Source organism: Panthera onca, chromosome B4, assembly GCF_046562875.1.
Source record: "Panthera onca isolate mPanOnc1 chromosome B4, mPanOnc1 haplotype 2, whole genome shotgun sequence".
NCBI classification, from domain to species: Eukaryota; Metazoa; Chordata; class Mammalia; order Carnivora; family Felidae; genus Panthera; species Panthera onca.
Genome location: NC_138345.1, coordinates 4,814,110 through 4,836,140, shown reverse-complemented (window position 1 = coordinate 4,836,140; position 22,031 = coordinate 4,814,110). Strand labels below are relative to the sequence as shown.

The following is a 22,031-nucleotide window of genomic DNA, read 5'->3' as shown; positions in this document are numbered from 1 at the left end:
CAGTTGTCCGCCTGGACTTATTAGGAAACCGGCTCTTTCCCGCCGCGAGGCTCGGAAAGGCGCGCCTGCTGGGTCCTCCCGAACCTAAGCGATTCAGGTGACAGACACGGGGAGCGTCCCCGCTCCGGCAGGAAGCCCGACTCGGCGTCCCAAGCGCGGAGCGGCCCTGGGGCGCCGCGGGGGCTGCAGCCGAAGCCGGGTCGGGAGCACCAGCGGGGCGCGCACGGACTCCCCGGCGCCAGGCCGCGGCGGAACTACAACTCCCGTGGTCCCTCGGGCGGACGCCGCGCCCCGTAGGCCCGCCCAGCCAGCGGAGCCCCGCCCAGGTCGCGGGCGCCCGAGCCGCCGGAGTGTGCGGGCGGGCGCGCGGCGGCGAGCGGGCGGGCGGGCGGGCGTGCGGCATGGAGCCCCGCGCGGCGGACGGCTGCTTCCTGGGCGACGTGGGTACGTGCGGGCGCGGGCGGCGTGGGTGCGGGGGGCGCGGGGACCGCGGGGCTGTTCCCGGCCGGACAGGTGCGTCGGAGGACGCCGGCAGGGGCGTTTCGGTGGGCCCAGGTTGGAGCGCCGCCGTGTCCTCACGGGGAGCGAGGTCGGTAACCCCAAGCATCTCAGGCGCTCTCTGCGTCCGGCCTCTTGGCCCCGGTCAGCCAGTCGCGGGACTTCCCAACCTCAGACCCATCGGCGCACCTTGGGGAAGGCGCAGGGAGGGGTGGGCATGGTCATCCCCAAGTTCAGAGCACCCAGAGTTGCCTCTGGGGGACCGCTCCTAGGGCATCCCCGCAGAGCCCGGTGTGGGAGCCGGAACATCTTCCAGGGGCCCTTGGGAAGGTCGTGTCGCACTGTCATTAGCATCCTACAGGTCTATCCGGCTGTGACCGAAGGCGTGTGCCCCAGAAGGAAGATAATGCCCTTGTGACAGGTCACCCCATGTTTAAAAAAAAAAAAAAAAGCCATCTCGGTTCTTCCTACCATTCAGGCTACGGGAGAATAAAATGGATCCGAGGGCAAAGGGACATTCTGTGGGGAAGGAGACTTCCCTACGAAGTAAATACTACAGCAGATGAAGTGACCCGAGAAAGCACTTAGAAAGCCTGGAAGCAAAAAACCAAAACCAACCAACCAACCAACCAAAACTAAAGTACTTTGACACTGGTAAAAACAGTGCCAATAAAAGTGAGACATCTTAAGGGTAAATTTGGCGTAAGGGGACTTGAAGTCATAGCAAGGCAGATATTTGAATGGGTCCTGGGAAATAGCCACCTTGAACATGATCAAAGACATTTAGTAAACATCTGCTTTTACTTGGCATTCCACCGCAGGCGGGTGCAAGACTTTGACCCCTCCAGTGCCATCTGTGTTTGGTTCAGTTAAAATAAGCAAAGAATGGCTGACCAGGGCCACGTGGACACGTTTTCATGCTTGTGTTCATTGTGTTCATTAATAGCGCAGCCTTCACTTTTCTGAGCATAGTTTAAGGAATCTTTAAGAGAAGAGCTTGCTCAACCAATGGGTTTTACAGCTTCTGGGGTTCATGGATATTTTTGACTGTCATTGTTTATTTCCTCTAAAAATAGGTTCCTGACATTTTCATTCTCAGCATTAAGGGATAAGCTGAATGTATTGAATCCAGAACACCGCTATCCCAGCAGAAGCAATGGCCCACTGTAGGGACTGTAACCCATTTTAACTTTCTGATCTGAAATTGTAGATGTGTGGTGTATATATACTTCAAAGCACGTAGATTTTTCTTTTTTTTTTTTAATAGAACGTCTCACAGAGGTAAAGATTATACTTATTAAGGCCATATTGTAAAGCTCTGCAGAGAATTTAGGGCAAGCCACCTCCTAAGTGAATCCTATATTTATAACTTAGCCAATGTAATACAGGTTGTTACGGACCCAAGGGCAAGCATCCTTTTGCGAAGTGGAAAAAGGGATCCTGTGTTCAGGATCTGTACTCAAGAGCTGTATTCGAGAGGCTGGCAGACAATGACAAAAGGGTACCTTAAGGATTTGAGGTTCTAAGCAAGGTGAGCTGGTTTTTTTTTTCTGTCATCCTTAGCCGTGAACTCTAAACACAGCTCGCTGCCATCGGTGGGGGGGGGGGGATCGCTACCATCTGGAGAGAGAAAGGAGAGACGGTTTCTGGGACCCCGAGAAGAGCCTGGTGCTGCTTAGGTTATGTGCCAGTGCTGGTCACAAGCCCAGAGGCAGCTGCAGTACGCTTATTATTGATAATTTAGAGGTACGGTGGAGTTCACACAGCTAGAAAGAGGCAAGGCTGAGGTTTAAACCCAGGCGGGGCTTTCCTGGGTTGCTGGTTTTATGCTAAAAGGCTCACACCCTTCACATCAAGTACATTCATCTGTAATCAGTTTGTAGGGCTACTTGGATTGCTGGGCTGGGTGGATAAGCCACGTCCTGCTGTGGGTTTCTCAGGGGACACGGAAAGCTTTTACTGCCTACCTCCCATCTCCACTTGTTACTATATGGCCTTTCCCGCCGTGAGACATGTGTCTGCCTGTGGGGTCCACGATCAGAGGCACAGCTTGGTCTGCATCCCCGTGCCTGGGAACCTACACAGGCACACCTTGGAAATATTTTGGGTTCAGTTCCAGACCACCACAGTAAGTGGATGTTGCAATAGAATCACATGAATTTTGGGGGGTTCCCAATGCATATAAAAGTTATGTTTACACTGGCCTGTCGAGTATGCGATCCTCTGAAAATATACCTTAACTGTAAAAGTGCTTTAGTGCGAAGAATGCTAACTGTCATCTGATCGTCTTGCTGGTGGAGGGTCCTGCCTCGATGGTGATGGCTGCTGATTTAGCAGGGTGGTGAAAGTTGGGGTGGCTGTGGCAGTTTCTTAAAAAAAGATAACGAACTTGGCCGCGTTGCTGGACTCTTGCCTTCACAAACTTTTTCTGGAGCATGTGATGCTGTTTGATAGCACTTTATCCCCAGAAGTTCTTTCAAAATTGCAGTCTTTTCAAACCTTGCTGCTGCCTGGTCAGCGGAGTTTATGTTATATTCTAAATCCTTTGCTGTCATTTCAACAGTCTTCACCAGGAGTAGATTCCATCTCAAGAAACCACTTTCTTTGCTCCTCCGTGAGAAGCAACTTCTTTTCCGTTCAAGTTTTGTCAGGAGATTACAGCCATTATTCCACTTTGTGGCCCCACTTCTGATTCTGGTCTGCTCTCTCTTTCCATCTCATCTGCAGTGACTCCCTCCACTGAGGTCATGAGCCCCTCAAAGTCCTCCACGAGGGCTGGAACCAACGTCTCCCAACTCCTGTTATCCTGTGAATGTTGATATTTTGGCCTCTTCCCATGAATTATGAAAGTTCTTAATGGCATCTGGAGTGGTGAATCCTTTCCAGAAGGTTTTCAGTTTTCTTTGCCCAGATCCATCAGAGGAATCACTATGGTAGCTATAGCCTTATGGAATGTATTTCTTAAATAATAACACTTGAAAGTTGAAAGGACTCCTTGATCCATGGGCTGCAGAATGACGTCGTGTTAGTAGGTATGGAACCATGAATCTCGTTCATCTCCATCGGAGCTTTTGGGTGACCAGGCACATTATTAACGAATATTTTGGAAGGAATCTTTTTCCAAGGAGTAAGTCTCAACAGTGGGCCTAAAGTAGTCAGTAAACCATGTTGCAAACATATGTGCTGTCACCTGGGCTTTGTCGTTCCATTTATAGAGCTCAGGTAGAGTAGATGTAGCCTAATTCTTAAGGGCCTTGGGATTTTTGAAATGGTCAGCGAGCACTGGCTTCAACTGAAAGTCACCAGCTTCATTAACCCTAGCAAGAGAGTCAGGCTGACTCCTCTCTAGCTATGAAAGTCCTAGATGGCGTCTTCTCCCAATAGAAGGCTGTTTCATCTCCACCGATCATCTGTTTGGCATAGCCACCTTCGTTAATTTTCTTAGCTACATTTTCTGGATAGCCTGCTGCAGCTTTGACATCAGCACTTGCTGCATCATCCTGTGCCTCCATGTTTTAGAGCTGTCCTCTTTCCTCAGACCTCACAAACCAACCTCTGCCAGCCTCCAGTTTTTCTTATACAGCTTCCTCACCTTTCAGCCTCCATGGAATTGAGGAGAGGTGGGGCCTCGCCCTAGGTTAGGCTCTGGCTTTAGGGAATGTTGTGGCTGCTTTGATCTTCTGTCCAGACCATCTGAACTTTTCTCCAGATCAGCTGTAAGTCGGTTTCATTTTCTTATCCACGTGTTCGCTGGAGTAGCACTTTTAATTTTCTTCAAGAAAATTTTGCATTCACACCTTGGCTGTTGGGGTCAAGAAGTCTAGCTTTCAGCCCGTCTTCGCCTCCGACACACCTCCCTTACCGAACTTAATCATTTCTAGCTTTTGATTTAAAGCGAGGGATGTAGGACTCTTCCCTTCACTTGAAGACCCAGAGGCCATCGTAGGCTTATTAATTGGTCGTAATTTCAGTGTGGTGGTCTTAGGGAATAGGGAGGCTGGGGAAAAGAGCTGGTTGGTGGAGAAGTTGGAACACAATGTTTGTCGATTCAGTTCACCATCTTACGTGGGCACGGTTCATGGCATCCTGAAACATCACCATGCTAACAAAGATTATTGGTCACAGATCACCATGACAGATGTAGTGAAGTTTGAAATATTGCAAGAATTAGCAAAGCATGACAGACACAAAGTGAGCAAACGCTGCTGGAAAAATTGCAACACGGGATTGCCACAAGCTTTCAATTCGGAAAAAAACGCAATTATCCACAAAGTGCAAGAAATGGAAGGTGCACTGGCTTTCCTGAGCTGCATGTCCCTTTTTTGCTATATGATCCAGGGCCTCGCCCTGCCCTCCTCTTTTGAAGGTTGCAACCCCTCGTCCTACCTGTGGGGTTTTGCTTCTTCCAGTGTGACTCTGGAATGATAGCCACTTTTCACTAACCCCCAAGACAGGTGTGCCCATGCCTGGTAGTCACTGCTAAACATACATACTGGGGGGTCCCCTTCGTGAAGTGGTAAATAGAAAGTTCCACAAGCTTGGCTTTTATATTTTGTGAGAATCAAATCTGAGTTTCAGCTCTCCTTTTGCTCCATCCTCCACCCCCCCACTCCTACGATCAAGTCCCCATTTCATGGGGTCACAGGCTCTTTGGCTAGCAGACAAGACAGGTAGGCACGATTGGGGAGGAGGGGTATTATAAATGGACCGCATTTACTGAGCACTTTGTGCCAGGCCCCACACTAGGTGCTTTCACTCATTATAATCTACTGAATTTTCATAACCCACCAATGAATAAACTATTATCATCATCCCCATGTACAGGTGCAGAGACAGTCAAGGGAAGCTATGTCCCACAGAAGCTGATAAGTGGCTGAGCCAAGTTTCAGATGTAGCAGAGCTTAGTCCCTGTGCTGTCCTTGTGGTGTCCTTGCCACGGGCTGGTGGGGGCAGGGAGGCAGGCTGACGGGACACAGATGAGATGCTAACCCAGGGTGGGTAGGGGCAGAGGTGGGGCAAGTCCTCCTGGAAGAAATAAGCACTGGATTGCAGCGTGGAGAGGTACAAGCAGAACTCATCCAGGGTGAGTGGGAAAAGGTGGGAGTGAGGTGAGGAGATGGGGGGAGAAAAGGGCCTTCATTCAGAGGGAGAGGTATTGTCTAAAGCAGTGGTTATCAAAGTGCAGTCCCCAGGCCACAGCGTCAACATCAGCATCATGTGGGAACTTATTAGAGACGCCGATTCTCAGGCACCAAGACCTGCTGACTCTGGGGTGGGGCTCAGCAGTCCATTCTCATAGCCCCCAGGTGGCACTGTTGGACGCTCAGGTGTGAGGGCCACTGGTTAAAGGGATCAGGAGGTCAGAACACTTTTTGTATAGCCAAAGGGAGTGATGGGGAGGGGTGAGCCAGTGTAGGAGAGAGAATTTTACTCCCATTTTGGGATCAGAGCAGTGCCTTGATCAATTACAGGTTTGTTGAATGTATACATTGAGGTTGGAATGAATGTAAAAATAGTTTTAGTTTGAGATGAATAAAAATGAGGATAATCTACCAAACTCATGAGAGGAGAGTCCCAGTAGCACTTGAAGGACTTTTATAGCTGTAAACATTTAAGAGGAAACAGCTCAAATCAATATCCTTCCACCTTTAAGACACTGGAAATAGAAAACTAGAGCTGAAGGAGGTAGAAGGGAAAAAATAATAAAGATTAGACAGGACATCCATGAAAACTGGAGCTGAAGGAGGTAGAAGGGGAAAAACAAAGATTAGACAGGACATCCGTGAAATAGGGAATAGAAAAAACAACATAGAAAGCCAACAAAACCAAAAGTTCTCTGGAAAGAGCAATGAAATCGACAAACCCCAAGGAAAAAGATGCAGATCACTAAGATCAAGGAGGAGAGGGATGACGTTACTCTGGCCCTTCTAGAAACGAGGACCACAGAGGGACAGTGTGAACGGTGGCATGTCAGTCTGCCAGGGCTGCTGTGACAAAATGCCACTGGGTGGCCTGCACAGTGCACGTTCATTTTCTCACAGCTCTGGAGGTTGGAAGTCCAAGATCAGGGGCTCAGCCGGGCTGGTTTTTGCTGAGGCCCCTCCACCCCTTGGCTTACAGATGGCCACTTTCTAACTGTGTCCTCACATGGCCCTTCCTCTGTTCAGGCCCATCCCAGGTGTCTGTGTCCTAATCTCCCCTCATGAAGACTCCACTTAGATGGGTTTAGGGCCGGCTCTAATGACCTCACCTTGACTTCATTACTTCTGAAACCGTGCAGACTCCAAGCACAGTCACATTCAGAGGTATATAGGGTTCAGGCTTTGCTTACGAATTTTGGGGACAAAATTCAGTCCATAACCAATTGTAGGCCAACAGATTAGAGGATGTACACGAAGTGGAGAAATTCCAATAAAGACACAAACTACCAAAATTGGCAAAAAATAGACACCAAAACTGACTCAAAAAAAAAAAAAAAATAGAAACTCTGAATAGACCTGTAGCAAATGAAGATGTGGAATTAGGAATTAAAGCTTATAGCAAAGGAAAGCCCAGACCCAGAGATCTTCCCAGATGAACTTGACCCAACATTTAAAGATTCAATACCAGTGCTTTCCAATTTTTGGAAGAGACAATAATTTCCTGACTCATTCTATGGAGCTGGAAAAACCAGATTAAAACATCAATCATAAGACAAATGACTTACGAGTGTAGATATAAGAGTCCTGAGAACACTAGCAAACCAAACATGCTATGGCATCATGACCAAGGGGGTTTATGCCAGAAATACATAGTTGGCTTAACATCTGAGAGTCCGTTAATGTACTAACCACTTCCACAATTAAGGAAGGCCGGCAGGAGCACTGCACTAGATGCAGAAAAAGCATTGAACAAAAATCCAACGCCATCTGGTGATTAGAAACAACAACAACAACCAGAAAGGGAGGTGAATGTCCTCCACCTGATAAAGGCCACCTGTGAAAAAGTCACAGCTAAGCTCATCCCTGATGTGAAAGTCGACGAATAAGGCCGGGACGTGCTCTTACCGCTTCTGTTCAGCATCGAGCTGGAAGTCCGAGCCAGGGCAGTGAGGCCGGAAAGAGAAGAGGCATCCAGATTGGAAAGGAGGTGGTGAAACTACTTCCGTTAGCAGGTGACACGATTTTACACGTACAAAGTCCTGAGGAACCTGTTAAAGTGGAGTAAAAGGTGGTTCCCACTTTCAAGGCACTCCTGGGCAAGGATGGGGTGGAGAGGGCGTCAAGCTGTAAATGAGGGTGTGCGCGCGAGTGTCATGGAAGAAGGGGAGACTTCAAACGGGTGCAGGTACGGCAAGTGACAGGAGACTCTAACGGGAGATTCTCCCGTCCCGGCGCTCCAGTCTGCAGAGGTGGGGGATCCCAGGCAGAGAGGCAGGTGTGGAAGGGCAGTGGGCACGGAGCAGCTACAGGTGGCACCGGAGAGGGGTCAGTGGGGGGGGGGGGTGGGGGGAAGGGCTCAAAGAGGTGAGCAGGGCCCAGGTCGCCACCCCCGACAGGCCGTGCCAACGAGTATGACCTCCACGCTCCGGCAGTGGGGATGACCCGAGCATTTTGAGGAGCGTTTCGGCCAACTCCGTGATCCTGCATCGGGTGCTGGGTTTCATGAAGCGTCCTTGCGACCCTGCCATGGTCTCCTGACCTGGGTACACGTGTCCCCGGGTCTCAGCACTGGGTCTGCCTTCCTTTCCAGGTTTCTGGGTGGAGCGCACCCCTGTGCACGAGGCTGCCCAGCGTGGCGAGACCCTGCAGCTGCAGCAGCTGATTGAGAGCGGGGCCTGTGTCAACCAGGTCACCGTGGACTCCATCACGCCCCTGCACGCGGCCAGCCTGCAGGGCCAGGCGCAGTGTGTTCAGCTGCTGCTGGCCGCCGGGGCCCAGGTGAGGGGCCCTTTGGGACAGACCCCCAGGGACGGGAATGGATGGAGCGCGTATGGAGGGAGGGGAAATACTAAGAGGCTCGGGATTCGAGTTGCAAAATGCACAGAAAGTAGAGAAACCACGGGGGAGGGGAAGGAAGCCTCCAGCGTGGGGTGTAGTGGAGGCCAACAGAGGAGCCGGCTCTGGGGCAGCAGTGGTCACGGCTGGGCTGCCGGGAGGGCACGGGTGGCCAAAGAGCGGGCAGTTCTAGTTTCTCGCGAGGGAGACGTCTGTGAGGGCTGGAGGCCGTGGCTGAAGAGCCACTGCCTGGGTCCAAGAGCAGGATTCTAAGCGCAAGATCGGGATCTACTTCCCTGTGCACCTGCTCCTGCTTGCGGGCTGGCTTGAGCCTCCAGCCGTCGCCGCGAGCAGAGTCGCTGGGCGGAGGGCAGCGGCAGCAGCGGGCCAGGAGCCTGGAGCGTGGGCTGCAGCCTCCGGGCCGAACGCACCCAGGAGCTTGGCTGTGAGGGTGCTCCCACAGGAAGCGGGCCGAGCTGTCGCGCGTACCCACGCAGCAGCTGAAGTCTGAGCACAGCCCGCCAGCCTGGGGGTCGGCTTTCCCCTCCGGGTCATTTCCCGGCTAGAGGGGGCACGATAAGCAGCTCCGGGCAGCCCTAAGCCGGAATTAAAATGCCCTTTTTACATCCTGCCTTCGTCACCTTGCAGTCTTGGGGGGGAGGGGGGCCTAGGGGACGGGTAGGAGGTGGCAGGAGTGAGGCCGAGTTGACCCTGTCCCAAGAGAAGAGCCCGGAAAAGGGCCCCTCCCGCACTTGGTGGGCTCAGAGGCACTGCCAGCCCGTCTCCCTTTGTCCTTGAACGCCCTTGCCTGGGACGGCACCTTGGCACACGCTGCAAAACTACTGCTAATGAGGGTCTTTGCAGAGATGAATGTGTGTCAGGATGAGGAAGCGAGTCGTGTGGGCTTTTCCCCTCCACCCTGACGCTCGTTTCTTCCTCCCCACCAGGTGGACGCCCGCAACATCGACGGCAGCACGCCCCTCTGCGATGCCTGTGCCTCCGGCAGCATCGAGTGTGTGAAGCTCTTGCTCTCCTACGGGGCCAAGGTCAACCCCCCTCTGTACACGGCGTCCCCGTTGCACGAGGCCTGCATGAGCGGTGAGTCCGCGCCAGCAAAGCGAGCACCGTAGCGGAAGCCGTCAGCCGGCCGAGGTTCCCCACCTGCCCCCATTCGGTTTCTGGAGCTCGGGTACCCGGCCGTGGAAATCCTCAGCTTTTCCTCCTGCAGACCCTTCCCCGCCAGGAGCAGGGGCCATGGTTTCTAGGGTAGGATTCTACTTCTTAGCTGGGTCTCCAGGGCCTTTCAGATACTAACGCTGGAAATCAGCCTACCCTGTGGTGGCTCACTTGGTCTTCACCGTCTTCTGCCCTGTGGACCCCTGTTGTATTTCGAGGGGACCCAGCACGGGCCGAGGACAGGGCGCTCATCCTGGGGGCTCGGGGAACAGGTGGGATTTCAGCCACCCTGCAAGAAGGAGGTTTCAGAGGAAGAGGAAGGCCACTCCAAGCGAGAGAAAGTGACTTGTCCAGGCTCACTGGACCGGAAGCTCCCAGGAGAGGGGTGACAGAGAAGACGAAATTCAGGGCGAGACCGGCAGGTGGGAGATCTTTAAATGACACACTAAGGAGTTTGGATTCTACTCTTCTGAGCGAAGTTTGCAAACGTGTGGCCAATATTTTGATTGGCCGGCACAGTGCCGGCCAGTGTTGTGTTCGGGTGTCTGAGACGCCACTTGCACTCAAGTCAAGAGAACGTGGTACGGTTCCAAGGGCACTTTATGAAACCCAGGACCCTGCTAGGATCACAGAGTTGGTCCCAACGCTCCTCAAAATCCTTGGGTCATCCTCACTGCTGGACGGGCCTACCAGTCATACTCGTTGGCCTGTTGGGGGTGGCGACCTGGGCCCTGCTCACCTCTTTGAGCCCTCCCCCACCACCGGCCCCTCTCCGGTGCCACCTGTAGCTGCTCTGTGCCCCCCCGCCCTTCCACACCTGCCTCTCTGCCTGGGATCCCCCACCTCTGCAGACTGGAGCGCCGGGACGGGAGAATCTCCTGTTAGAGGTTACGTGCTCCACCTGGTCTGTAGAGTCCTCTCATGCTCTGGGCTAAGGGTCTGGAATTTTCTCTGGTCATTACTTTCTGTCTTTCCTGGTAGAGGGGGATAGGGAGACCGTTTTGAATTTCTGTCCCGCTGTTAGGCAGATGGGGAGGGGGGCAGAGAGCTTTTCTTATATCTGCCGTGTAATTGCTTTAAGCTCAAAATAATCCTTATGCTAAAGAAGCAGATTTTGGGGGTGGCATAGCTGCTGCTCTTCCATAGAGGAGCGATGGGGCTGGGGTATCCTGACGTGGAGAGAGGAGTTGGAGCCCAGGCAGGGTGGATTCATTTAGAAACCTTTAGGGGAAGAGTCAGCAGGATTTAGTACGTGGGACAGGACTACGCAGTGGTCCAGACATCCCCAAGAGAGTGGCCAGCAGAGGGCTGTAGGGAAGAGGCTGGATTTCAGGGCCACACGTGGAAAACTTGGCCGCTGCTGACGATGAAGCATGAATAAGTGAGGAGAGAGGATGGAGCCTGGGACAGAATGAACCTCCACCCAAACCCAGTTAAAGATGCCGGGAAAGAGGCAGAAAAACACCTGCCAGGGAGAAGGCTGGGGGACCTCCGAGGTCAGGAAGCCTTGGGAAGCTCCTCCAGGGGGCTCGGACTCGGGCTGCCAGTAGCTTCAGCTTATCGCCTCCAGGCCTGGTGCTCCCGACGCCACTTAGGAGACCCCGGAGGTGGGGAGCACCTTCCTTCCTGCTGAGGAGCCAGGTCTGGCTGCTCAGAGGTGCTGTTCCCAAACCTACTGCTCTCCCACGAGAGGCTCACCCGTGCCCTCTGTCCCTCGTGCTGCCAGGCCGGGCCGGGGGAACCGTGCACGCCCAGAAAGCACAACGTTCTGGCTCCGCAAGGCAACTTGGGGTTGTGACCCACTTTCAGTTGGGGTGCGGTTCTGGTTCCCCGTTCTCCCCCAGCAGGCAGGCGTGGGCTTACCTGTTCAGCTGTGCTTCTCTCAGGCTTATTTCAGATGTGTATGCTCATTAACGGTCCTCATCCTTTTCCGCTTGCTTTAAGGAAGTTCCGAATGCGTGAGGCTTCTTATTGACGTGGGGGCCAATCTGGAAGCACACGACTGCCACTTCGGGACCCCTCTTCACGTCGCCTGCGCCCGGGAGCATCTGGACTGCGTCAAAGTGCTGCTTAACGCAGGTGTGCTGGCGCCTGCTGCCGCTGGCGTGTCGGTATTTATGCCGCGCAGGCGTGGTGGGCTTACACCCGTGGTGCTCGATGTGGGGTGTTGCATTTATACGCGTGCTCCTCAGTGCAGCTGTGTTGTGCTTACTCCTGCTCGTCAGGGCAGGTGTGCAAGTCCGTTGGCTTTTATGGCTGCTCTCCTCAGGGCGGCTGTGCCCTGTTTCTGCCTGCCCTGCTCGGTGCAGGGGTGTTGGTGATCGTATCCGCCCTGCTCGGCACAGGTGTTCTGTTTACCTGCACCGTGCGCTGGGCTGTGGACTCAGACCAGGTTGGAAGTTGGCTCTCCCTCTTGCCAGCCCAGACTGTGGGCCTCAGTTTCTATACCTATACAACTGGAAAAGGAAACCTTACTTTGGAGGGTTGTCCGAAGGATTTGTGATCATGTTTCTGCAGGGCCTGATGCTGAGTGCATGCTAATCGTTATTTTTGGTGGCCTCGGGGCCATCCCCAATACCTGCCTAATTCGATCGCCATCTAAATTTTTTTTAATGTTTATTTATTATTGAGTGAGATAGAGTGTGAGCGGGGGAGGGGCAGAGAGAGAACGGGAGACACAGAATCCGAAGCAGGCTCCAGGCTCCGAGCTGTCAGCACAAGCCCAACAGGGGGCTCAAACCCACAACCCACGAGCTGTGAGATCATGACCTGAACCGAGGTCGGACGCTCAACCAACTAAGCCATCCAGGCACCCCGGGTGCCTTCTAAATCAGAAAGAGATGGGGATCCGAGGGAAATGGAGCTGGCAGCATGTGGGATCCAGATCCTTGTCGGGTGTTCAAAAAAGGATAGGGAGGCTCCCAGGATGCAAAATAAAAAACAAGATGGAAAACAACCCAGTCAAGTGGAGGTTGGCTTCGGGACCTGTCTACCACAGGAGTTTGCAAATGTAGCCAAACTGGGTATTGGGAAGGAGTTTTCATTATGAACCCAACTTAAATATTTTGTTGGAAAATTTTAGCTCAGCCATGCTGGGTGCAGCTTAGGATAAAAAAACAAAACTGGTCAGGAATAGAAAGCTTACCAGTTCTCTCCGGAGGACGGTCGTTTGAGCTTAGGTTGTATGTACTTTTCTATTTGTGAGTCTTGCTCACTTTAATGTGCACTTTTAAGTCTTGAGCAAAAAGGATTCATTTTGTATAAGGTTTGCCATTGGGGTCGTTTTTATTTATATATAAAAAAAATGTTTTTCAATGTTTATTTTTGAGAGAGAGAGAGAGAGGGTGAGCAGGGGAGGGGCAGAGAGAGAGGGAGACACAGAATCTGAAACAGGCTCCAGGCTCCGAGCTGTCAGCACAGAGCCTGACGCGGGGCTTGAACTCATGAACTGTGAGATCATGACCTGAGCCAAAGTCGGCTGCTTAACCGACTGAGCCCCCCAGGTGCCCCACGCTTTTACTTTTTATATAGTGAAAGAATGTCTAGATGAGAAGCAGCCCTAGATCTTCTGGCCAATTCACTCAGCTTTTCTATCAGCCTAGGGTACCTGCCGGGCATTACTGCCGAACTTTTGAAATAGTTTTCTGGTCCACAGCCATCTGCACAGCGCGTGGTACCTGTGTGCTCAGTACACCTCAGCGCCCGTCCTTTTTTCCTTCCTCTCCTTGTGGCTGTAGGGGGAAGGATAAGACTCGGGGTTTGAACCCCAACATCCTTTCTGCACAAAGTCCTAACTTAATGGAAATGGTTCCTCATGTGTAAGCAATGGAAAACCCACTGTAGGGGCTGCGGGGACCAGAAGGAGGCAGCTTTCGAGGCCAGTTTGTCCTGAGGGTCAGCAAGATCATCGAGCCCTCACGTTCCCTGAAATTTGGAGGTCTCCTGTCCAAAGTGTTCACTTGATCCTATGCCCGGGACCCCTAACGGCGTTAAAATGGCTGCATCAGGGTCGGGCTGAAATCCAAATACTTTTTGCTCAGGAGGCTTCTGGAGGCTTCTGGTAGCTTTCTGAGAAGAGTGAAAAACCACTTGTCCAGATGCCTGCCTAACCCTTCCCTCTTGTGTCCAAGAGGAACCTGCGCCCAAATTGGAACCTGGGTGCAAACCGAATCCGGGCCCTTCTTCCAGACTCAGCCGAATTCTGATTGGGTGGGGCCCAGATTATTTGAACCAATTACTGGGGCTGGGGAGAGGGATTAGCCAATCAGGACCCACACCCAAGGCTGGAGCCTAGGTCATCCCACCCCCACCCTAATAGCACGCGGCCACTGCAGGCTGTCAGTGCGGCGGGGCTGGCTGGTCAGAGTGGGAGGGCGGCTGTGGGGTTCACGCCGGTCTCAAGCAGGGGTTCCCCAGATGCGCCAGTGGTGGCCGCCACCACCAGGCCGTCAGCTCTGGGCTTGACTGCAGCTCTCCTGTGACAGCTCCTCCTCCCTAGATCAAATGGATTCTTTTCAAAGAAAACGTTTTCAGCTGCAGGAAACCTCAAGCATACAGAAAAAGTAGGGAGGGCAGCACGTGGGTTGCTCTTAAAGTAGCCATTCTTCACGTTGGTGGGGGGGGGGGGGCAGGCCCCTTGGAAAGCCCAGTGGAAGCGGCATCTCTGGAAAGCAGGTGCCCCCCGACCCACGGGGTGGGCACCGGATGGCCCAGCTGCAGGTTAGTTGTGCAGAGGAGGGGGCGGGTGAAGGTGCAGCGTGGGGAAGTAATAGCAACGCTTAACAGCTGCCACAGGATTTAGCTCCGCAGGAAGTGGTCAGAAGGAGTGATGGGTGTTACAGGGCCAGGTACTGAGCTGCTTGGCTTTAATGTCCCTGAACCGGCTCCGTCCCCCTCTTTCCCTCTCCCTGTCTCCTCCTCCCCCTCTCTCCTCCTCCCCCCTCTCTCCTCCTCCCCCTCTCTCCTCCTCCCCCCTCTCTCCTCCTCCCCCCTCTCTCCTCCTCCCCCCTCTCTCCTCCTCCCCCTTCCTCTCCCTCCCTCTCCCTTCCTCTCCCTCCCTCTCCCCCTTTCTCCCCTTCCTGTCTTTCCCTCTCTTTCTCCCCCTCCCATCTCTCTTCTCCGCTCCCCCTTTCTCCCCCTCCCTCCTCCTATCCTCTTCCCCTCCCTCTTCCCCTCTCCCTCCCTCCTCCTCCCCCCTACCCCATCCCTCTTTCTCCCTTTCCCCCCTGCCCCCCTCCCTCTCTCTCTTTCTCAGTTCAAGGCACATTATCATCATCAGTTCCCACGAAGCCACCTTCTTCCCCTTCCCTCTTTCCTCTACCCTGCCCCCATTCTAACGTGAATGTGTATGTGCTTCATCTGTGTTTTTGTAAGACACTCATTACAGGTTGGGACATGTATTTTTAATCGACCTAAGTGGTGCTGTGTTACAGAGTTTGCCTTTTTGCTGTTTTTTGTCCTGCTCTGTAGTTTCAAGCCCCCCACCCCCATGTACTCTGTTTGCCCAGGGGTGTGGCTCCCCAGCTGCAGAGCATGCCGGACCCCTCCTAGTCTCCCCGTCCAAAGGAGCCCAGCGCACGGTGTAAAAAGGTCCTGTTTTGTACCTTGGTATGCCACCTGGTGGAAAGAGTCACCGTCCGAGGCCTGGAATCCTGAGAAGCCCTAGTAAGCGGGATGGAAGGGAGGTGTGAGTTGTACAGCCACCCCTAGCCATAGTGTTCTCCTTGACCTTGAGAGGAGCTTGACCGCCTGGGCCCCCTTCTCTCTTGCTATAAGTAGAGACAGTCTCTTTCCTCCGCACTTGGCAAGATTATTGTGACAGTTAATGACCTGCGAGACAGCTGCCTGCACTTCAGATCGTTAGACTTTACAGTTTATTTTTCGTTGCAAGTTTGCATCTAGCGTCCAGACCTGCCTTTGCTTTATGACCGCGGAACTATGCGAGTCTGTATTCTGCCGGGCAGGTATTGGAAGAGCGCCCTCAGGTGGTGGAGCGGGTGCACGGTGCGGGGATGTTTTTTGAACGGACTGCCCTTTAGTACTATTTTTACCATGCATAGCTGTTGAATTAAATAGCTAGGTAATGTAGTCTTCTTCCTGAGGGATTTTTTTTTTTTTTTTCCCGTACCTGACTTGGGAGTTTGGGCTGTGGGCAGTGGAGAGCATTACTTGTATTGTCTCATTGCGGTGCTTGCGGATTAAAACTATTTTAAGTCAGAAATCCGAATTACCCACCATTTTCAGTGGGACAGGAAATCTAATAGCCTTACACCCCTTATTTCCTATTTTGGGCCTCTAAATTTATCATTACATGGAGACAGGCTGGTGATATGATTTCTTTAAACCCCACTTTGCTGATATTTTGTGACTGTGACTTGAATCTATTTTGGGGGGATAGCTTCAGTGATGCTGGACTATTTGCTTGACTTCTTTAAAATTCTTCTGGCCACCTGGGTGGCTCAGTTGGTTAAGCGTCTGACTTTGGCTCAGGCCATGATCTCCATTTGTGAGTTTGAGCCTCACATTGGGCTCTGTGCTGACAGGTGGGAGGCTGGAGCCTGTTTCGGATCCTCTGTCCTACTTTCTCTGTGTTCCTGCTCATGCTGTCCCCAGAATAAATAAATATTTAATAAAATAAAATAAAATGCTTTTCTCCTACCCCCCTTTCTCTTATAACCTCCTTATCCATTAGGTGCAGACTTCAAAGAAGTTGGTATTTTCTTAAAAAAAAAAATTCCAAGGCTGTAGGAGATCCCCTTGCATAGAATTGGCGATGGCTGTGCCCTAAGAATGACGCCTTACACAAATCATAGTTTTAGCAAAATCTTTACTTTTTAAAGCATCTAAAACTACTGTAATTAGCTACTACTTGTTCACCTCTTTCTGGATGTCTACTATTGTCCCCAAAACAGATGGATTCACAAGTGAGACACCTCATCTCTTACCTGAACTGGTGGATGATGTTTGGAGAACATTACCTGTTTTCCCTTTGAGCTTCTCTTTTGTGAAAGATGTTTATGTTTAAGGACTCTTCATCCATTCACGCAGCACACGTTGTTAGCGCCCCTGCCCTGCGCCCGTCGTGCGCGTGTGGGAACCATCAGAGAGCCTCAGGACCAGTGGGGACGGACTGCATAGGGTCTTAGAACTGCTTCTGACTCACAGAGGAGTTTTCTGTTTTATCTTTCTTCTTTTTGCTTCTGTTTCCAATTATATTACTTTCTTACCGCGATCTGTGTTTAGCTCTCTTGCCATAAGAAAAAACGTTAATTACCGCATTTGGATCTTGAAGATGATTTTGAGTGGGGCGCCTGGGTGGCTCAGTCAGTTAAGTGTCCAACTCTGTACTTTGGCTCAGTCATGATCTCACAGTTCGTGGGATGGAGTTCCTGAGTCTGGCTCTGCACTGACGTCACGGAGCCTGCTTGGGATTCTCTTTTACTCTCTCTCTGCCCTCCCCTCCTTGTGCATGCACTCTCACTCAAAATTCTCTTTTAGTGTTTATTCATTTTTGAGAGAGAGAGAGCAAGCACAATCGGGAGAGGAGCAGAGAGAGAGAGGGAGACCCAGAATCTGAAGCAGGTTCCAGGCTCTGAGCTGTCAGCACAGAGCCCGATGCAGGGCTCGAACCCATGAACCAGGAAATCATGGCCTGAGCTGGAGTCAGATGTTCAATCAACTGAGCCCCCCGGGCACACCTCTCTCTGAAAATAAGTAATAAACAAATATTAAGAAAAAGAAGACAGGTGGAAGGCTCCATGGTCTTGTAGACAAAAAGATTTTGAAAAGGCTGTGGCAGAGTCTGTCTGGATTTTCTCTCCTGGGGGATCGCTTCTGTGCACTGTGCTGAACGAGAAGGTACCGGTCGGGGTTTCTCCTGGCTGTGCGTACCCTCCTCAGTGATACCGTTCCTTGCTTTGGACCCACAGGGGCCAATGTGAACGCAGCGAAGCTTCATGAGACAGCCCTGCATCACGCAGCCAAGGTGAAGAACGTCGACCTCATTGAGATGCTCGTCGAGTTCGGAGGCAACATCTACGCGCGAGACAACCGGGGCAAGAAGCCGTCTGACTACACGTGGAGTAGCAGTGCACCCGCCAAGCGCCTCGAGTTCTACGAAAGTGAGTAGAACTCACTTTCCTGTTGTTGTTGTTTGAGTGGTGCTTGCTTGTTTGGAATTGCACGAATCCGCTGTGCAGGAAGCTTTGTCCCAGATGGTCTGTCCAGCCCTGTACAAGGCAGTCAGCTGTACTGATCCCTGTGAGCAGCCCTCGCTCGCCCTTCAGGGGACAAGGGACAAGTGATCGGGAAAAAGGACAAGACTTCTCTGGGTACAGATTTTTAAATGAGTTCACACCACCTTACAACCACATGAGGCTTTCAAACACCTCTTGCTTGCGGTGGGGGGGTGGGGGGGGGGGCGGGAAATGATTTATTCAAATTTTTGTCGGCCCCACCCAACCAAACTCCAAAAGAATTTAGAGGCAAGTACCATCCACATCTGTCAAATGTTTCCTGGAAGACAGTTTTCCTGCATCCAAATAATCTGGAGATAAAGGAACATGGGAAAATGAATTTCTCCAGGACTTGTTTTTTCTCTCTCAAAGAACGTATTTCATGAATCTGCAGAAGTTGAGAATATTGTGTTTGGCTTATTTATATTTTTATCAAGCAGATATTTGCATCAAACATGGGGGTTTTTTAAATATTTTTTTTAAGTTTATTTATTTTGAGAGAGAGCGAGCAGAGGGGAGGGGCAGAGTGAGGGGGAAAGAGAGAGAATCCCACGTAGGCTCCACCGCTCAGCGTGGAACCCAGTGTGGGGCTTGATCTCGTGACCGTGAGATCATGACCTGAGCCGAAATCAAGAGTCGGACACTTAATGGACTGAGCCATCCAGGCACCTCTCTACTTGGTTGTAAAGAATCGAATTGTTCTAGGGGCACCTGGGTGGCTCAGTCCGTTAAGCGGACTTCAGCTCAGGTCCTGACTTCAGCTCAGGTCATGATCTCACAGTCCGTGGGCTCGAGCCCCACATCAGGCTCTGGGCTGACAGCTCAGAGCCTGGAGCCTGCTTCTTATTCTGTCCCCCTCTCTTCCTGCCCCTCCCCTGCTTGCACACACATTCTCTCTTTCTCTTTCAAAAATAAACATGGAAAAGATTTTTAAAAAATTAAAAAAAAAGAATCAAATCGTTCTAAAAGGCAGTTGTGAGGCCAGACTCTGCACATGTTCTGGCACCTCAGCTCCAGGGGCCTCCAGGTCCTTTCCATCTTTGGCCCTGGTTTGCTGGCCAGCTAGCGACAGGCTTCGTCTCTGGTCCTGAAGGCCTGACCCTCAGCACTGGGATGTGCATGCACAGACGGTTTCAGCCGGAGCAGTTTTGTGACACGTGTCACTTCTCGTCGGGTGCCTTGGCCCTGCCGTACACGGTGCTGAGAGCCCGGACCCACAGGAGCTGGTGGCCAGGCCCCTGCCCAGCACTAGCCCTCGCCCTGGCCCTCATTTGTCTGCAAGTTTGAGAAACGAGCCTAGTAGCCTTAGATTAGTCCTTGGCTGACAAATCTGTGTGTCAACTTACGACTTTATAGAAAAGAGGAAAAACCTCCCCAGGATCCCACAAAATGAAACCCCAGCGCACATCACCCGTATCCCATTTCCTGATCTTCCTTCCTAGGTCCCGTCCGTCCGTCCTGGTAGCCATCCAGGGAAAGCATGCAGGGCTGGCCTATTTCCGGTTCCACCTCGGTATTTGCTAAGTTGAAGGATGTTATGCTATTTCCTTAGGCTGACCTCATGTGCTTCCTGTTCCCTTTCAGAAACCCCTCTGTCCCTGGCACAGCTCTGCAGGGTGAGCTTGCGGAAGGCCACTGGTGTCCGAGGACTGGAGAAAATCAGCAAGTTGAACATCCCTCCCCGGCTCATCGATTACCTTTCCTACAACTGAGCTGCAGGCGCGCGAGGCAGGAGCCGGCTGGGGGCCCCCTGGCCTCTCCGAGCCCAACGCTGGGCCGCTTGGCCCTGCCTCGTCTGCGGCCGTTCCACTGCTGTAGATAGAGCAACGCTCCCAGAGGCTGTGCCGGCTGGCCTGCTTTGTCTTCTCTGCAGACTCCTGGACAGTGTTGCCAAGGCACTGAGAAGGCCCTGCCTGGTCCCGGCCGTCCGGCGCTTTCAGGAAGGGCTCTGCAGGGAGCGCAGGGGAGGGCCAGGCGGGGCCGGGCACCGGGGTGGCCCTGGGCATCTGGAGGGAGGAGCCTGAGCTACAGAGGTCAGGGTCGGTCCCGACCCTGTGGCCTGGGACAGCTGCTCTGGTGATATCCTGCCGCTCGGATGCTCTTTTCTGGAGCTGCGGTTGGCACTTTCCAGGGCCCACCTGTGCCCAGCTGCACCCGTCGCTCAGGGGGCTCTACACGGATCTCGGTCGGGGAAGGGCTCGGGCCGTTTATTCCCCACAACCAGCACAGTGCTTCTTGGGACCTTTTCAGGCCCCAACTCTTAAAAAGCTTATGTGGGGATAAGACGCTTGCAGAGCGTATATAGGCTGTAGCGCTTGGGTGCTGTCAGTGGGTCTCTACGACAGGTGACGTGTTCCAGGAGTTGTTCCAGGCGCGGAGCGCCAGCCGACTTTAGGGATGAGGTCTCCTCTGTTCCTGCTGTTGCCGACTGAAACCTTCTCCTACCCTGAATTTTGCTCACTCCTTTGAAGCTCTGAAGTCGGTAGAAGAGGTCGCCAGCGCCCAGTGGGTACTCACAACCACCGATTCGTGCATTTTGCAGCCACTTACGGGACATCTGTTACGTTTCAGGAGTTGTCGGAGTGCTTTGAACCGGTGGGAATCAGGCTCCCGGTCCAAGGCAGTGAAGGAATCTGTTCCTGTAGTGCTAGAAACAACGAATTCCACCCTGTAGGCAGGAGGTGAACTCACTGATATTCGGATTGCATTTGTCTAAGATTCTGTCTCCTAATTGAAAAACCAAAACCAGGGAGTTAAACTAGAGGACGTTTGTACAATTAGCTCATGTGTATCTAGTTTCTGAGGGAACGGGGAAGACACCCTCCTGTGAGTCATGCCCGAAGCTGGCGTCCCCAGAAACGCGAATGTCCCCAGGCGCTTCCGGGAAGGCCTGCCGAACGGAAGGAGCCTGGATTGCTGGGCTGCATGACCGACCCGCGGGGTCTCTTCACGGTTCCTCGTGGGGCCCACATCTGGGGAGAGTTTCACGGCTGCCGCAGGTATTTTCTGTCTGCGCTGTTTGAGCTGAGAATGAGCCACTCCCGTTCCGTTAGAGTCTGAGATCCGAGTTGGGGGTAAATCCGTGTTTTTGCATGTGCCAGTAATGACAGCGACAAACAAAGCACCGGGATCTGCCCGGGCATCTCTGGAACAGAAGCTTGCCCCTAGCAGTGAACGCCGACGACACTTCCTCACGCGGCACACCGAGTGCAGGGTCAGACCCCACACCCACTGCTCAATAAAAATCGTTTGGGTCCATCCTTATGTTCCCGTGGCCCTTGTGTTGGGAGCAGAAACGCGGACGGGCTTCGCCCTGTCGAGAGGGGCTGCTGTCGTCTTCTCGTGTTTTGGAAGGTCACGTGATGGGGCCTTGCCGCCCCCAGATTCATTCCTTTCTGCCTCTCCTTGTCTCCTAGTGCTGATGTACCGCCCTCAGGTGGGGACACGCTGCCCCGGGGGAATCAGATGACTAAGATTTTAGGGCCTCCTGTCCCCCCCCCCCCACTCCCCCGCCCCCGGCTTTAGTGAGATGTAATCGACACGGAACCCACCCGAACCCTTAGTAGGGCTGTGACCGTAGATGCATCTCCGCCCCTCGGAGCCCTGGCCTCCCCCACTGCAGCGGAAGGATGGAGGCTGACATCGATCATTAGAAGGACATCGGTGACCAACTCCTCAATCTTACACATTTGAAAGTGGGTCCCCGACACCCTCCTATGTTCTTGTGAAGCTGAAAAATAAGGTGATTAAAAGATGCCTTGAAAAGTATAAAGTGCTCCCCAAACATAAAAGTTACATGTTTGTGTCTGTACTGTGGTTTTGTTGATGTCTGTAGACTTTACAGCCGTGTAAATGATTCTCTTCTGACCCTGGGATGGTCCTGGCTTATTTCAAGATAGTCCTGACTTAGGATGGTCCGGACTTATTTCATAGATCAGAAAGAGCGCTCAGTTTACATATACGTATATATACGTATGTATATACATATATATACGTATATATATATATATGTATATATACGTGTATATATATATATAATTTTTTTTTTTTAAAGAGTATTTTGAGAGCACAAGTGGGAGAGGGGCAGAGAAAGAGAGAATCCCAAGTAGGTTCTCGCTGCCAGCACAGAGCCCAGCATGGGGCTCAA

General features: G+C 52.4%; 1 protein-coding gene across 1 annotated transcript; it reads left to right on the top strand.

Moving 5' to 3' along the window:
- Positions 1 to 303: 303 nt before the first annotated feature.
- Positions 304 to 21,695, top strand: ASB13 (ankyrin repeat and SOCS box containing 13). The gene is made up of 6 exons (XM_078450492.2): positions 304 to 444; positions 8,230 to 8,417; positions 9,422 to 9,572; positions 11,595 to 11,729; positions 17,579 to 17,770; positions 19,469 to 21,695. Exons 1-6 carry the CDS (start codon positions 402 to 404, stop codon positions 19,594 to 19,596), a joined length of 837 nt encoding a protein of 278 aa, XP_078306618.1. The 5' UTR covers positions 304 to 401; the 3' UTR covers positions 19,597 to 21,695.
- Positions 21,696 to 22,031: the final 336 nt, after the last annotated feature.